At 37.5% G+C, this 17,236-nt stretch overlaps 1 protein-coding gene across 1 annotated transcript in view; it reads left to right on the top strand.

Annotated features, from left to right (window-relative positions):
- Window positions 1-17,236, top strand: part of ADAMTSL1 (ADAMTS like 1) — a 4,128,157-nt gene that overhangs the window by 2,258,364 nt on the left and 1,852,557 nt on the right. Inside the window, exon 10 of the mRNA XM_044061207.1 lies at window positions 13,423-13,473. Within this exon, the coding sequence (XP_043917142.1) occupies window positions 13,423-13,473 (51 nt within the window). The remainder of the gene's footprint in view (window positions 1-13,422; window positions 13,474-17,236) is intronic.

The raw sequence follows: 17,236 nt of genomic DNA on the forward strand, positions 1-17,236 counted from the left end.
GGTGTTTCCCAAGGTAGTTTTTTCCACCAACACCTCATGAAAAAATTCCAGCCCTGTTTCATGGGGTGTAGAGGTGAATAAATCAACTACATCAATAGTTGAAAAACTGGAGCCCTCACTATAGTAATCTTTCTAAATCTGACTTAGAAAGTCCCAATAATCTTGTAAAGTATGACCAATAGAAGTCAGAGTTTCTCACCACCCGATCAATAAAAACACGCAATGAATAGGTCATACTGTTTTGACTAGTTATAATAAGCCAGTAAGGTGGGTCATAAATGTTTTTATGTGTTTTTGGAATTCCGAATAATAGTGGGATGGTTAGGTTCTCCCTCCAATTTAACATATTAAACAAATGGATTAATAAAGAAAGCTAAAATGCAATAGAGCAGAACTGCAGTCATGACTGATCTTCATTTAACAACACTAAACTCTGAGATGCCAGCAGTAAGACAGAGAAGGAGACAAAAATGAGAGACGCTCAATGCAATCTATATTTGTCAGGAAGTGAAGACAGGTACCTGTCAAAAGTCTTAGGAACATAATTAATGACCTTTAGAATAGTATAAATGTTGTGGTGAATAAAAGGAATATATACTAATCTGAAATTCTGGCAAATCAGAGTATTTGCCCTATTCTAAGGTACATCAGTCTTGGAGTTTATCTATCTATATATATATCTATCTATATATATATATATATATATATATATATATATGTGTGTGTGTGTGTGTGTGTGTAAGTAGAAGGGGTATGTGGGTCACAGCTCTCCTGTCAGATGGTGCAGGGAACAAAGACTCCCTGGAGAAATACCTTGGAGGTCTTACAGGCTTCAAAATTCAGTGTTTTTTGGTTACATCACACTTAAATTATCAAAGTGCCTATGCATACAGAATCAAAATGGAGAACTATTGAAGAAACCAGTGAATATGAGAGACACCTTTCAACTAGGACTTACCAGTTACACTTGGAAAAACAGGTGTAGAAATGACAGAACTCTAGCAAACAAACATCAACCCACAGTATGGCTCATGCTCTTCTTAATATTTTTAGAAAGTTCAAAAAAGACAGAGTTCTGGGACTACAAGAGGGTAGATGTCATCCTATTACTACCCATGAGAAGTAATATCTGCTTCTTTTTCTTTCGGCTGCTCCCATTAGGGGTCACCACAGTGGATCATCTGTTTCCATTTCTTCCTGTCCTCTGCATCTTGCTCTGTCACACCAACCACCTGAATGTCTTCTTTCACAACATCCATAACCCTTATCTTAGGCCTTCCTCTTTTCCTGTTACCTGGCAGCTTCATCCTTAGCATCTTTTTCCCAATATACTCAGCATCCCTCCTCAGCACATGTCCAAACCAACGTAATCTTGCCTCTCTGGCTTTGTCTCCAAACCTTCCAACCTGGGCTGACCCTCTAATATATTTATTCCTAATCCTGTCCACCCTCGTTACACCCAGTGCAAATCTTAACATCTTTAACTCTGCCACATCCAGCTCAAACCCCTACCTTTTTTTCAATGCCACTGTCTCCAACCCATATAACATAGCTGGTCTCACTACCCTCTTGTAGACCTTCCCTTTCACTCTTACTGGTACTCTTCTGCCATAAATTACTCCTGACACTCTTCTCCACCCACTCCACCCTGCCTGTACTCTCTTCTTCACCTCTCTTCCACACTCACCATTACTCTGAACTATTGATCCCAAACACTTAAACTCATTCACCTTCGCCACCTCTACTCCCTGCATCCTCTCCATTCCTCTGTCCTCCCTCTCATTCACATACACATATTCTGTCTTAGTCCTGCTGGCCTTCATTCCTCTCCTCTCTACAGCATATCTTCACCTCTCAAGGGTCTCCTCAACCTGGTCCCTACTGTCACTACAAATCATAATATCAGCCACAAACATCATAGTCCATGGGGACTCCTGCCTGATCTCGTCTGTCAACCTGTCCATCACCATTGCAAATAAAAAAGGGCTGAGAGCTGATCTTTGATGTAATCCCACCTCCACCATGAATGCACCTTGAATATATTGGAGTAAAACAAGGGTAAAAAGGTATGTGTGAGGTATGAGGTATATAATGCAAAGAGTAATGAAGGGGATTAATCTCCGACGTAACAAGGAAACTTGATAGAGGGGGACATTTAGCATGACGAAATGCTGATGGAAGGAAGCTGATAAATGACACAAGGAAGACCATGGGTATGGAGAAAGCTGTCAAGAAAAGTAACACATTTATACAGTTGCGCAAAGCAAGTATAGTAAAGCAAGTGATCAAATAATTCATAAGTGGGCAAAAATAAATCTTTTAGTTACATCAATGCATAAAGAAAGACATTAGTTTACAATGAAAGTAGTGTCACAAATACTACAGCTCAAGCAGAAATACTAAATTCATTTTTAATCTCTTTCCATTTTAAGATGAATACTGGGACAATGTGCCAACATGATATTATAGAGTGGGTTTGGATACATGTGGTTTTCTGGCAGTGACTAAAATATTTATAGAATTCTGTTTTATAGTAACCCAGACTCATGGACAATTGACTTGTCAGCATGTATGTGCAACTGATGCTTGTTCAGGGAAGTATCCAGTGTTCAGGTCCCAAATGTGGATGTTTTTGTGAAGGACCAGTTGTAGCCCTCCTTTCTAAATTCCTCATGTGGCATTAATGTGATTGGCTGACTGGTCAATGTAAGTGCATCAGTGATGTGTTGACCAGAAAATCATATGGAAACTAATGATCTTACATTGGATATATAACATTATTAGCTGATAATGTTGCTTACTTAGAGATTTATGTCAGAACAGAAAATTAGACAAGCTACAATTTAAACCTAATCCATCTTCTTTGATATTTGAAGTTTTTCAAACAGATAAAATCCTGGGCTGTTTATTTTTATGTACTCGAGTATTTTTTTTTTCATTTCCAAAATAAATTCCATAAATAAAAGATTAATTTGTGGTGGAAGTGTAGCTTAAGAACTTGTGTTGTTACTGTAATTGTCCATTTTATTTTGTTTCCCCGTTGTGTTTAGTATACAGCCTCCTAAAAAGCCACATTCTCAAAAAAGTAATAATTTAACATTCATAATAACAGAGTTGGTGGACAGATGGAAGTGACAAGGGAGAAGTAGAGAAAGAACTTAGTGGACTTAGGAGAACTAATTTACCAAGTCTGCATTATCTGACTTACCAGGTATGGGTCTCAAAATTAAAAAACAAAAAAAAGTGAAACTACAGAAGAACAGTAAATGTTTTCAATCTTTGTCCACCTTTAAAGTTAACTTTGCTGGGGGGAAGATCCCATGTACCCTAAATGTGGGGGGGGTTGTAACCCCCCACACACACACACACAAGCACACACACTATTTAACTCTGAGATCTCCATACCTTTGAGAAAAGGGAGTACTTGATCACAGCACTCTTGAGCTGAGTTGTTATAGTCCCCATTTTCATACATTTAGTCTCGCTGAGTCTGGACACTCACTTATGAGTTTTAGAATTTAGAACTGTTGCTGTTACCTACCAAAGGTGTTAAGATGAACCATTCACCATGGTATTCAAAGAGCATGAAGTATTATTTATTTATTTATTTATTTTTATGGAGGCCCGGAAGAAAGCCAAACTGGCCAGTTTTCAGTGACACACAAAGGGAGAAAAAGCAAAAAAACACATTAACACTTTACAAACACTCAGTGTTCAACTACACCACTTAACAACTTAACACAATTGGTATATTTAAGAATAAAATATAGTATTATATAGGTATTTTATAAAACTGTATTTATAGTAGAGAGAGTAAAAGAGAGAGAAAAGATAGAAAATGCAAGAGAGAAGAGAGCAAAGAAGAATAGAGGAGAGGAGAAAAAGAAAGAAGGAAAAAGAAAAAGAAGAGAGAGTGTAAAAGAAAAAAAAAAAAAAAAAAAAGTCATGTGTATGTCAAAAGTACACCTTATGAAAAGTCAAAACTAAACCTATGAAAAGGCAAAAAAAGGGGGGCAGAAGGAAGTGGGAAGTGGGGGAGTTAAGCTTAAAAAAGCAAGGAGACAGTGGGAGAGGAGGAGGTGAGGAGTGAGGGGAGAGAAGGGGGAGAGTTAGAAGAAGGGATTTCCAGGGGAGGAGGGGGGGAGGGGGAGGTGAGAGTTAGAAATAGGGGACCACATTTTGGGAGAAGGGAGAGAAGGTGGAGACTTTGAGAAGTTCTTAGCTTGTAGTGTGAGGAAGAAAGAAAGGAAGAAAGAAAATTTTTTTAGCTGTAGTTATTAAAAGTAAGATGGCCACAGGGGTTTGTTGGCTTTGTATGCTGAGTGAATTCTGGTGTGGGGGCTGGGCAGGGGCTATGAGAGGGTATATTAAGGCAAGATGTGAAGTAGTAAGTTGGTAAGCATAGGTTTAAAAAATAGTAAGTGTTTAGCAATAAGTTGAGGTAATAGAGGTGAGGAGGAAGATTAGAGATGGAGGAGACATTGGAGAGGGGGAGTAGAATGAGTTATGAGTGGAATTAGTGATGAGGTAGTTAGCAATTTGAGGTTTTAACTTTGAAGTAGAGAAGAAGAGAAGAAGAAGAGGAGGTGAGGAAGGTAGGAGGAGAAGAGTAAGAAAGTAGAAAGGTAGAGAAGGTAGATAGTGGTTTGGAGTGTGGATGGAGTAAAGTTTGTTTTTTTCTTGAATTGTCTAATATCATTTATGTTTTTTGTGTTTTATAATATTTAGTTGATTGTATTTTTATTACAACAACAACATCAACTTGGGAGTAACAACAACAAACTAACAAACTCAATGACTTAAGAAGAGGGCTGCTTTTGAGGAGGAGAAGAGAATGAGATGGAGCTTTTGAAGAGATTGAGAGAATGATATGGGATTTAGATGAATGATCTTTGGATGTGATGGTTTGAAGCATCCAATTTCTGTTTGTTAGGGAGGCCAATTGGCTCGGAAGGGGTTTTGGGGGAGGAGAGGCAGAGAGCAGATACTATATGAGACTGCTGGATATTGTGACATTTGATATTGGAAGATATGAGAGGAGAGATAGAGTGGAGAGAGGCCCGAGAATAGATTAAGAGAATAGGAGAGAGGAGGAGGTAGAGCAGGCGGTATTCAAAGGCACCATCCTTCTGTCTCACTCCAGTCTTCCATTTCTGGGAGAGATCTCTTAGAAAAAAAGAAAGGGAAGGAAGAGAGGAATGGGAGGAAGGGAAGGGGTGTGTGGGGTGGTTGAGGGGTGAATTGTGGGAGAATGAAGGTCATGTATTGGAGACAAACATTCCAGAATCAAAAATGGTTGGGGAAAGTAAAGGAGAAGGAAGGGGAGCAGTTATGGTACTGTGGCCATGTGAAGTAAATGAGAGAGAGGGGAGAGGAGAGGAGAGGAGGAGGAGATGGGGGAGGGAGGGCATGTGAGTTATTGGTGGGGAATTTTTAGAAGGAGGGGAGAAAGGATATGAATTTAGAATTATTGAGTGGTGGTATTATTGCCTCCTTATGAGGGGGCAGGGGGGGAAATGAAGCAGCATTGGGATGATTGGGAGGGATGGATTGATTGATGGGATGAGAATGCTGATAGGTATGGTATATATGCTGCTGCTGCTGCAAAAGAAAGAGTGATGGATGGATGAAGGGGGGGCATGCATGGTTTTTTTTGAAAAAAAAAAAGTTGTTTTGGTGGGGTGGTGGATTGTAGTTGTAGAATAAACGTGTGGGGGGGAGAGAGCTGGGAGAGAGGGATGGAAGGAAGGAAAGGCTTTTTGGGTGGGGATGGGAGAGGAATTGGAGGAGGTAGGCTGCAGTCTGCTATGAGGAAAAAAAAAAGGAGGAGAGTTGCAATTTCTGTGTCTGTCAGTCTTACTGTTGTCTGGACAGGGATTGATTTTAGTATGGTGCAAGAGGGAAGATGATGGAAATTCCAGAATTTTTTTGATTATTTGTGAGAGTAGACTGAAGTTTGTTGTAGTATGATTTTTTATCTTTCATAATAAGTTTTTTTGCAAGATTGCGGAGTATTAATCTGCCTTCTGCAGAAGATAGTAGCTGTTTTTCCTCCCACTAAGGCTAGTTAAGAAAATCGATAGCAAGTCTAGGTTGCGAATCTCCATTCCAGAGAATTTTATATCAAATACCTTGTGAGTTAAGCTGCTGATGTTCTTGAATGACCTTTGCTTAACAGCTGGGCAGCAGCATGGCTTAATTATGTAGAAAGCTTACCTAAATAGCTCAGTCCAGTTTTAAGGTTGAATCAGCCATAAGAGGTGGCTCTAACAAGAACAGATATGCTAAACAATGCAGCACAGTGTCGATGGGCATTGGTGGAGGCCAGTGGTATGTGGATATGTATGATTAGTAGAATGGACTCGAGATGCTGAGGCCATGTTCTTATTATAAAGGACATTGGTAATGTATTCCTACAGTACTTTGTTGGTTGGATGTGGAGGACTATAAAATAGAAGTTTAGGTCATGGAAATAGTGCAACAAATAAGATAGGAAGTTGGGTGGCAGAGTGTGAGAAAAGGCAGGATGCATAAAATGCACGCTCTGAAAAGGAATAGCAAAAGAAGGTGTGTATTTGGGTTGAGTCAACTTTAACTAGTGCGTTTGAAGAGGAAAGGAAACAGGTGACAAAGGCACATGAGTCGTAATGGATGAAGAAAACTCCACAGCTGCTTAAAGAAATGTTGTTTTATAGAGACATAGGTTGGGACCTGGAACACTTGGTTAGAGGCAGTGGATGAGATAAGGACAGTAGAGTAGTCCATGGGTGCTTGTTATAGATGGTAATGGATATGGTGGAGATAAGGAATGATCAGTTCCATAGCAGTTAGCTAAAGTGCTCAAGCATCTGTTGACTTCTGTGCTTGTATTGTTATATGCTGAGATATAGGAGCATTCATAATGTTTTAAGGTGATTCTCATAATAATGTAAAGTAATGGAGATTTAATCAACCTTCAGAAAATATCTGAATGTCGCAAGACTGTGTGTGTGGGTGCGTGTGACAGAAAGAGAGAAACTGGGGTCAGGAAAGCACCCTTTTGAAGAACCTTTTTCAGATCAGTAAGTTTTCTGTGCATTGTTTTTTTTTATCTAATTAATTTCTTTTGCAAAAATTCAGTTTGGGTTCAGGCACCTAGACAGTGAGACATTTCCTTGTGGTACATTTCGATGGGGACACATGGCTGAATTGACATTCAGCTGCCGAGAAATGTGGTTGTTGTGAATTCCCTGTGGTCAAAGAGAAATACACCCTGTGGGTCCACAGCTCTAAGAATCAAGTGCATGGAGGCAGAAGAAGTAATAAATATCGTGCTCAGTGTTCAGTACATGCTTATATAACTACAATATATAGAAGTGTGCTATAGCATGGAAGAAATCCTGCATGCTACTACAGTCACATTTATGCTCCAGTATATATTTTAGACAGTGTTCCCTAGACACCATGAAGGGGGTAGTGGTCTACACACACCAATTATAAAGGCACTGCCCAATGTGCAGTGCAGTTTTACTGGTACTAACATGCACACTGGCCAGCCCGCTGCTGATGACTGCCATACTACCTGTTGTCTCATGTGGCCTTGGGGCCCATGGACATTATTTTCCCCCTGTGCATTTGGTCATTGAAGTTGTAGGCATGGCACCACATTCTTCTCTTTGAGCACAGGGAAATGTCTCACTATCTAGGCACCTGAACCTGCTGAGCAACACATCAGCTGTGAAAAGAGGTTGGTGCTGTCAAATGCACAACATAAATATGTAGTTCTGGTTGCATATCTTTTGGACCAGCTTATGCCAGATGGTGCAATGTTTCTATGCAAAAGGGTAATTCAGATAAGGCTATTAAGTTCTTATCCCATGGTGCCTCTGCCTGCATAAACTGCTTATGGCTTTGATACCCCAATCACTTGCTTACCAGCTTTTATTAGTGGGGTATAATGTAAATAAATGCCTCCCAATTGTCTCATCACTTTTGTTTATTCAATTTTTTAATCAGTGATTTGTTAACTGGGAGGGGTAGCCCCTTTTCAGCCACAACCTGAAGCAACATAGCATATAACTGTAAACAGTATGAAGAAAATTCACAAAAAAGAAAGGCATACATGATGTAAGAGGCAAGCACAGATGTTTGTTTTCAGTTTAATGAAATAATGCTAATATATAGGGTATCACACTGTAGATTTAAGCAAGTCTTATACTTTGAATGATACACTGATAAAGTGGCTGGAGTGGATGACTATGCATTATGAGCTAAACTTATAGACAGATTATAAAAAAAACACAACTTAGTATCCTGATACTGAGTATGTTGCAAGTAAATTGTAACATACTACTTACTAATTTGAATTAAGTCTGTCAGGGAGGTGATAAGAAGAAATGAACAAATGATCTTTTGACTAGTATCCCAGAAGCATTTACAATTACATTTGCCTTTAAGGTAGCAAAACAGAGCTTTTGTAAAGAGAAGACGGAACAGATTTATGCCTTGCTGTGTGAAATTTCAGAAAGTTGGACTTTGTTTGTGGACCAGCTTTTAATTTGCAGAAACAGTGGATGTTTGTTACTGAAGTGAGAGAGTGCCTAGATGGTTGATATACAGTTGGTACTGCTGAGAAAAAATACATAGTTTTGGGGCCAAAAGGGGCAGAAATTCAGGTACTATTGCTTATTAAGTACAATTGCAAAACAAAAAAAAAATGAAGGTAGTTCATTCAGTCAGGGGAAGCATAATAGACCTGCTAAGAGAAAGGAAATTGTGATTTCAGGAAGCAAAAAGATTAATAAATGCATTGACTTTCTGTATTGTGTTTGGAGTAATTTATTTTGGGAGTTTCGAAAGGAAAACAGGAAGGGGGCATAGTGTAGTGTAGGAATTATAGCACTTAAAGTGATAAATTAACATGCCTCAGATACAAGTTGTTCTGCAAAAGTCATTAACCTTATTAAGAATTTCATTAGTGTAACTGTGAAAGGTGAGATTTGAGTCAAGTGAGATGTCTACTACCTGCAGAAGATGGGATCACTAAGAGGGAGGATAGTTTTTGAGATCTGCCAAAGATAATGGCACATTTTATTGAAACGGACAGTTTATTTCTAATGAACTATTTGCATGTCAGTTTGGATGATAAACTCTACGTTGTGGACTTTCAGGTAGGAAAAAAAACAACTGTATAAAGGATTATACTATGCAGAAATTCTGAAGGACGGTTGTTAATAAATAAGAAAAGTAAAACAGGTAGAGAATTTTTGAAACTGAATTGTGTGTACTTATTGGGCAAGTAATTATTACATTGTTGTATCGTTTCTGATAAAAAGTCAATTTTTTACACCATCAGAATAAAAGGCTGTGGATTATAAGATCACATCTTTTTCTCAGACTGATGAAGTTGGCTCATAAAAAATACCTTTGTCCATATTCATAGGTAAGTGCCAGGCTAGCTAAGCTTGTGGGCTATTTTAAGCCTAGGCAGTTTCCCTTTTTGTGCTCGAATTCAGCTATCCCATTGGGTTAGATATTGCCTTTGCCCATCTCACTATCAATAATCATGCATTACTCCTAATAAGAATACCTGGCATCATGCCTTGTTTAATTTATTGCAGAAGGCCTAATCAAATCCATAGCCATACACTTAGGCATTGTTTCTGTAGGACCTCACCTATGTTACATCTACCGGTGAGTTCTGTGCTTGGGCCTCTGCTCTTTTCATTGGTCATTGGTAACCCTGCACCACCCAACATTTGCAGGGCTCAACGAATCTATTATACTGACTACGTGATCTTTGGACTTGTCACAGAGATGCAATAAAAATTAGACCGTTTTAATCTACTACACTAACATATGCTTCTTTTTGATGAAAAATGTAAACCTTAAAAAAAACATCTGTAAAACAAAAAATATGTTGCTTGGTATCCATAAGAGTTGTTACTACACATGATGGGTTTCGATAGAAACTGTTACTGTTTTTCTTGGAGCATTCTAATTTCTAGTCTTTATATAACTTGTTTTATGAATTTCTATTTTGTTCCCCTTGTGCACAATTTCTGAATACTATAAAAGCCTTGTAGCTTCGAATTTGTTGATACTAATCAGATTTTCTGCTTTTCTATGTCTCCTGAACTGTTGTCACATTGTTTGCTGAAGGCACAATAACAAGAAATAAGACAACTAAAACAGTACTGTAGATTGTTAGGTGAGAACAAGAGTATCAGCCAGGAAAAAAATGCAATATAGTAGTGTATTTACAGGAAAATACAGTGGAAAAGAGTGTGACATAGATTATTTACAGGGAAATACAGTGGAAAAGAATGTGACATAGTAGTATATTTACAAGGAAATACAGTGGAAAAGAATGTGACATAGATTATTTACAGGGAAATACAGTGGAAAAGAATGTGACATAATAGAGTATTTACAGGGAAATGCAGTGGAAAAGAATGTGACATGGTATATTTACAGGGAGATGCAGTGGAAAATAATGTGATGTAGTATATTTACAGGGAAATGCAGTGGAAAAGAATTTGACAGTAGTATATGTACAGGGAAATGCAGTGGAAAAGAATTTGACATGGTATATTTACAGGGAAATACAGTGGAAAAGAATGTGATGTAGTAGAATATTTACAAGGAATGACAATGGTGTAGGCTGTACCCTGATCTTTCCTAATCTGAGGTATACTGCTGAACTGCCCTCCCAAACATTTACTCAGTTAAATAATAAAATCACACAAGTGCCTTTTCTCTGTCCAAATTTCAAGATGTTGCTGTTGTTTACAACGTACACAAGTGATTTCTTCTTCATACTCTTCCATACTCCATGACAGGACACATGATGCAGCCGTATATCTTAACTAACCAGAATGTCTGCCTATTTGCTTCAAATGTTTAGTCTCTTCCTCATAAAATATGTGATTTTCTGGCAACTCATTAGGCATTGCACTTACTAAATACATTTGAGTTTCAGACTTCATATCAAATACATAGTAATCTGAAGTGTGCTATTCTAATAACAATGTTTAAAAGCTTTCCCTAATTTTGAGCTTTTTTTTTGGCTTCATCTCTGATTTTGCTCTAAGAGGTTGATAGTTATGTTTTTGGTTTCATGTTTCACAAAAACACACACAGCAGCACTCCCGTCCCCTTACTTATATGAAGTTGCCTGTGAGAATTTAAGAAATATATACTTTACTTCCACGTTGTTGCAGGTGCACTTCCATATCTGAGTCCGTACCTATCCATTACACCATTTAAAATGTTTGGCTTTCTACTCATTTCTGTGATGATGTATTCATTTCCTGACAGTGATCAGAAATCTGCAACTGTCACTGAAATGCATTTATTTATTCATTCATTTATTTATGTTAATTACAGAAACATTACTGTAAGCAAACGCTGAAATAAATAAATAAAGCAGCTGAAAGTCACAACTGATGATGTGCAACTGTGCACACGCACACGGTAGACATCATGGGTGTAAAGTAAAGACTTGCAGTGTCCCTGTCATTTGACTTTCTTAAATTTTAAGTAAAATTTAAAATAAATGTTTATTTTACTAATAATTGGCATGTTTTGCACATAATCTAACTAAAACGAGTTAGCAGTATTGGACATAACTAAACTGCAGCTGTAGGGCCCGGGCAGCCATGCAAATCACCCCTGTATAATCCACCACTGCTCGGAAGACCTTGATGTGGCTTAGAGTTGATGCATTTACATTAAAATTTTCTTTTCTTTTGTTAGTCTAAGCTAGGTTTTGCTTATGTGTGAATGTATCTGGGATTATGGCTTAGAAGAAATTATATTTGATGGCTCTGTACTGCTGTGAGTGAAAAGGATATATGGAGTATTTGCCATGCATGCACATTTTTTCGCAGGGCACAGATTCTTATAAAGTGCATTGTGGCATCTTGCATTGTTTAAAGTACAATTTCTAAGAAGAAATATTTGCACCCTCATTATAAATGCTGCATGACATTTTATAACTTAGCATGTTAACTCTAATTTTAACGTACAATGTACAACCTTTTTAAGCATGTTACTTTTGTATTTTACTGGTAAGATCAACTAACCGCAATTATCTATTTTCAGGAGTGAACTGTAAGATTTTATTTAGCTAGGTGACTTGCCTGGAGCTCTACAATGGGAATTGTAGTCTACTACATAAAGATAATTAGCAACTTGTAACCCATTATTATATGTGCTATGATTCCAGACAGTTTTAAAATGCTATACCTTAAAATGCAAATAAATAAATAAGAAATGAAATACTCAGAGAGTTGTATGAAGAAGAAAGAAGCTTGAATTAAATGTTAAGGTAGTTATTCAAATTATTTTCATGTACAGCCTATACAGGCACACAAATGCACACACACACACACACACACACACACACACACACACACACACACACACACACACCAGCATCAAACTGAATGAAATGTTGTAGATGTACAGTTTGTTGATACCATATGCGCACTATAATATTTGAATTGATGGTACTTACGTATTATTGCAATCACTTTCCAAATATGTCACAGTTGTACATGTGCTGACAAACCACAATGAACAGGTCACAGATAAGTTAAGCACTAATAAACACAGTGAAACAGAACTGATTTCTTATGTGCAAAACAGGTTGCTAACGAACAAGTATTATCGCACTCCTGTTCCAAACAATTTAGGATCGTACATACACTTTGGACAAACTGCAATAAAGACCTTGTAGAAAACGTAACAACAGAAATTGGTAGTAATGAGCACACTGAAACAGAACTATACAAAATGTCTTATGTGTAGAACAGGTTGTTAACACATATTAAGAAAATTTACATTATCCTTCACTGACATCAGTTGAGGAATACAGTGAGGTACATCCCTACTCTTTAATGGAGTAGAGGGCGTACATGACCTGTCATCCACTACAGTGTATGGAAATACTCATTATGTTCACATCAGTGACAGTAAAGTTCAATGAACTTTTAGCCAATGTCATGTAGGTGAAACCAGGATTTCAGAAATGATTATACTTTTATATTTGCTGTTGGAAAGCACTCACATACAGACCAAAATGTATGATGTGTCTGGAAGCACGACATCCTATGTTGTACAACTGAAATGATTAACTAACACTGTTTCTTTCATTAGTACACAAATGACATGTTAACTCATAAAGAAAACGTAAATAATACTGTCATGAATCAGATTTGCCAAAATACCATTAAATAATTTTGTTGGCACGGTTAAGGCATGTGAATATATCAACAGTGAGTTGTTTGGAACGTGGTTGCAACAATATGTAAGTACTGAATTGACTTCTACAGCAGAACAAACTGCCATTTCCTGAAAAAATTATGTAAAATAGCATCAATTACTGTTATTTCTGTTGTGTACTCACTACTTAGAGGGCTGGCATTCTTTCTCTAACAGTGATGGCTACAAGCAGATCATGCCTTATGATATCTACCACCCATTGCCTAGGTAAGTACCTTATCAATTAAACAGCATGACTTTTCTGTAGTCATGGGTTCCTTTTCAGAGAATGTTCTGTGCCTTTTTCATCCTTCTTCTGTTTGGTTATTGCTAATCTTGTTCTCTAGTTCCTTTCTTCATAACATATCTAACCTGATTGCTGTGGGAATGTGTGTGTGTGTGTGTGTGTGTGTGTGTGTGTGTGTGTGTGTGTGTGTGTGTGTGTGTGTGTGTGTGTGTGTGTATGCTGGGTGCCATTTTATATCCTTGGTATTGCTTCCTAAGGCCAGACCTTCTATTCCCAGCTCCTGCAGCTTTTGCTTATCATTGCCTTACACATCATATTCTTGCTACCAGACTAACTAAACATAGTGATGCAGTTCATTTTATGGCAGAACTATTTCATTTGCAATTTACAAGAAAATAACTTACTAATATTGTAGTGAACATGCAGGTTCTTAGACATGGGCAGTCATTTCAGCTGCAAGTAAAGATACATGCCATTCTTCTTGGCAGAACAATGCAGTGTGTAACTGACTAAACAGGGACTAATAATGCTGCAGACATACTAGAAACAGTAAAGGGCAGTAAAGCACTATGCCTGACTCCATGGCTGTTTGTCCTTCAGACACTGTTTGACATGTGTAGGGCAATCATCATAGTGGTGCTATAGATGTACAGATCCAGGACCCAAGGAAATCCTCTGAGTATTTAGTACATGTAACTAGGGTCAATGTTTAAATAGCGTCTGGACCTATTTATTGTTGAATAAACAAAGATTTCCTTTATTTTTAATCTAGGCAGTATACTGGTCTGTAAGTTACTTCTGTGACCTCGACAGGACCTTATCTGTACAAAGAATAGTCACTATAACTTTGCACTGATTTAAGTCTGAGAAGCATTTTCTCTGGCCAGGACAAAAAGGCCATTTAATACAAGGTTAAGCATAGAGCAAATGATGGTAACTACATTGGACTAGATGAAAAAAAATGGGAGGTGCCCAATTTCATAAGAGCCCACCCATGTTCAGGGACATACCCTGTATTATACCATGAATGATTGGCCAGCCGAGTTATACTAATGGAAAGGACTTTTTCCATTAGTATAACTCTAACAAAAACACTGTCTCGCTATGTTAAATGGGTTTAACATAGCGAGAGGACAAAAAAATAAGCAGCGGAGGATCTCCGCTTTTTTTAGCTGTCTCGCTATGCTAAACCCATTTAACATAGCGACAGGTTTTAAAAAAAGCAACGGAGAAAGCAAGATCTCCATTGCTTTTTTATGTTAAATGGGTTTAACAAAAATAAGCAACAGACATCTCCGTTGCTTATTTTTAACTGTCCCGCCATGTTAAACCCATTTAAGCAACGGAGATCTTGCTTTCTTGCTTTTTGCTCATACAACTCTGATGTACGATGCCAGACATCTTGCCATTATTTAAGAAAAGTAATAGTTTCTTTTCTTAAATAATGTCATCAATTTTGTGGTACAGTAATTGGTGGTATTACATGCGGTTGGTTGTTTTGGTCGGGGGGCTCCTTGGGACCAAACCACGCCGTGGTAACCAGCTACATTTACCCACACCCAGGCGTGGGTTATTGCTAATAACAGACAATAGAATTCCTGGGATACACTGAGGCTGGAAGCATTGGTTTTGAGGGTTTATCCATTTTTTGATACATATGTACAATGTCCTTTGGTTGGTAGGGTGACTAATATGTGAAATTGGCTTTCTAAATTGTTACCAACTAATACCTCTGGATGACATTTCCATTAGGTAGCTTTGGTAGCTTTAGCATCTGTATGCATGACAAGTGAATAGCTTTAGCAAAAGTTTACACTTGTATTCTTGAAGAGTTACGTGACAATACTCAGATTAACTGAAGAGGAATTATGAGGTTGTTCTTAAGAACTGAACAAGTACTCATTGGTTAAACACAGATATATGGTTAAAGAACCATACAGGTGTACGCACATTACTTAGTTACAGCCCCATAGTTTGTCATTATAATTAACATCGAATGTGATTAGATTGTTAAGCTAAAATATTTTTTCCAGTGAGAATTATGCTTTTATTTGAGCTGATGGTTGCTGGAGTTTTTCCCAGCTTGTTATGAAATAAATTGCAGAAGCTGCTTAAAACACTACATTCTTAGACCAGGGAAAGAAATTCTGTAGCTGTATAAATTTATAGCCATCAGCAGCAGCTGACTTATTACTGGACCTAATACTCATAAACCTTCATGGCTTTAGCTGTTAATGTATTTTGCAGAAGCCTGGACTCTGGGAGTGGGGTTGTGTAAATGCCAAACAGTGAAGGTTATTTTAACAGCTATTTTAAACATAGCAGGAAATTCAGGAAAATGGTTTTCAAGAGGTCTCTTGCACCTGACCAAAAAAAGATTATGTTCTTTTATCAGTTTTAAGCTATATTCTGCATTCACTTACCCCTGCAGAGCATTTATAACCTCTCAACATAATTAACCTTTAATGCCACTTTTAAACGTAAGGATCTTCTTTGCTATATATCAACAAAAGCCCAAAGGCAGTGGCAATGACTTGCAGGTTAACATCATTACACTAAAGGTTGAATCAGTTTATTTGTAGTAGTGTTCACAATATGGCATAGCTCACTGGGGGAGAGCAGTGTAGGAATGATTTATTTCTGTTCTTAGAAAAATATGATGAAGTCAACATTATTTCATTTTTGGTTTACACTCACTTCACTAAAGAATATGTAACTCATTGATTTGTGGTAATATTTGAAAGCTTTTCTTCTGTTAAATAATCCTATGGGCTAGGCTTGTAAAGGCTACAGGGCCATTAGCCTAGTACACACCTATGAATCTATGAAATCTGATTTATTAAATAAATAAATGTTTGCCAAAAGAAAGTTCTAACTATAAAATATGATAGTAATGCCTGCCCAGAAAGACAGAAACGCTAATACATGTTACTCTCTTTCCCCAATTTTCCATTAATAACACCACGATTTTCTTCAAGCAAGGAGTAGTACACTTTCATTCATAACCGAAGAAGTAAAAGAGGCATACAGGCAACAGTTTGCTCAATTACAGCTGTGAATTACTTTGAAGTCCTTGTCTTAATAAGCCTAGATATTGATGATTTTGTGAAACTATATATCTCATTTAATTATTCAGCTAAATCATGACTTTCAACATACTTTTAAAATATTGAAATTATCTACTTAGAATAAGAGGGTTTTATTAATTATGCATTTTGTGATGAACAGGACCTCGGCAACTATAATGCCTGGAATGTACTGACTTTGAACATCTTTGTTTTGTGTTAGAGTCACACCTTTTGTGAGGCACAGGGCAAACTTTTGAGGAAAATCAAGGTCACTTGTAAGGTATGAGCTAAGCTAATCTCATTAAGCACAAGGACCTATTTCAGGGGTAGCCCACAAATGCTGCCTGATTAAGTGAGCTTTTGAAACTCATAGCGTTTACAAGTGGATTCTGAGAGAGTCAAACCCAAGACTACTTGTTAAAACTCATTAGGGGAATGTGGTGTCAGTCCTCTGTGCTAAACTTTCAGCCATTTTCTTTTTGATATATAATCATATATTTATGTAGAGAAACATAAGTCTAGGTTAGCAATGGAGAGTTTGCATCTACTCTGACTGGGGAAATACTTCAAAGCATTGGCATTTCACTTCTTAGTGATTTAAAAATGTGCATGGTGTATTGTTAGTTTGCACGGAATGCTGCATGGCTTTTCTTTCATTCACACTTACAGCTCTTCT

Source organism: Protopterus annectens, chromosome 2.part0, assembly GCF_019279795.1.
Source record: "Protopterus annectens isolate FY-2018-M chromosome 2.part0, PAN1.0, whole genome shotgun sequence".
Taxonomy (NCBI): Eukaryota; Metazoa; Chordata; order Ceratodontiformes; family Protopteridae; genus Protopterus; species Protopterus annectens.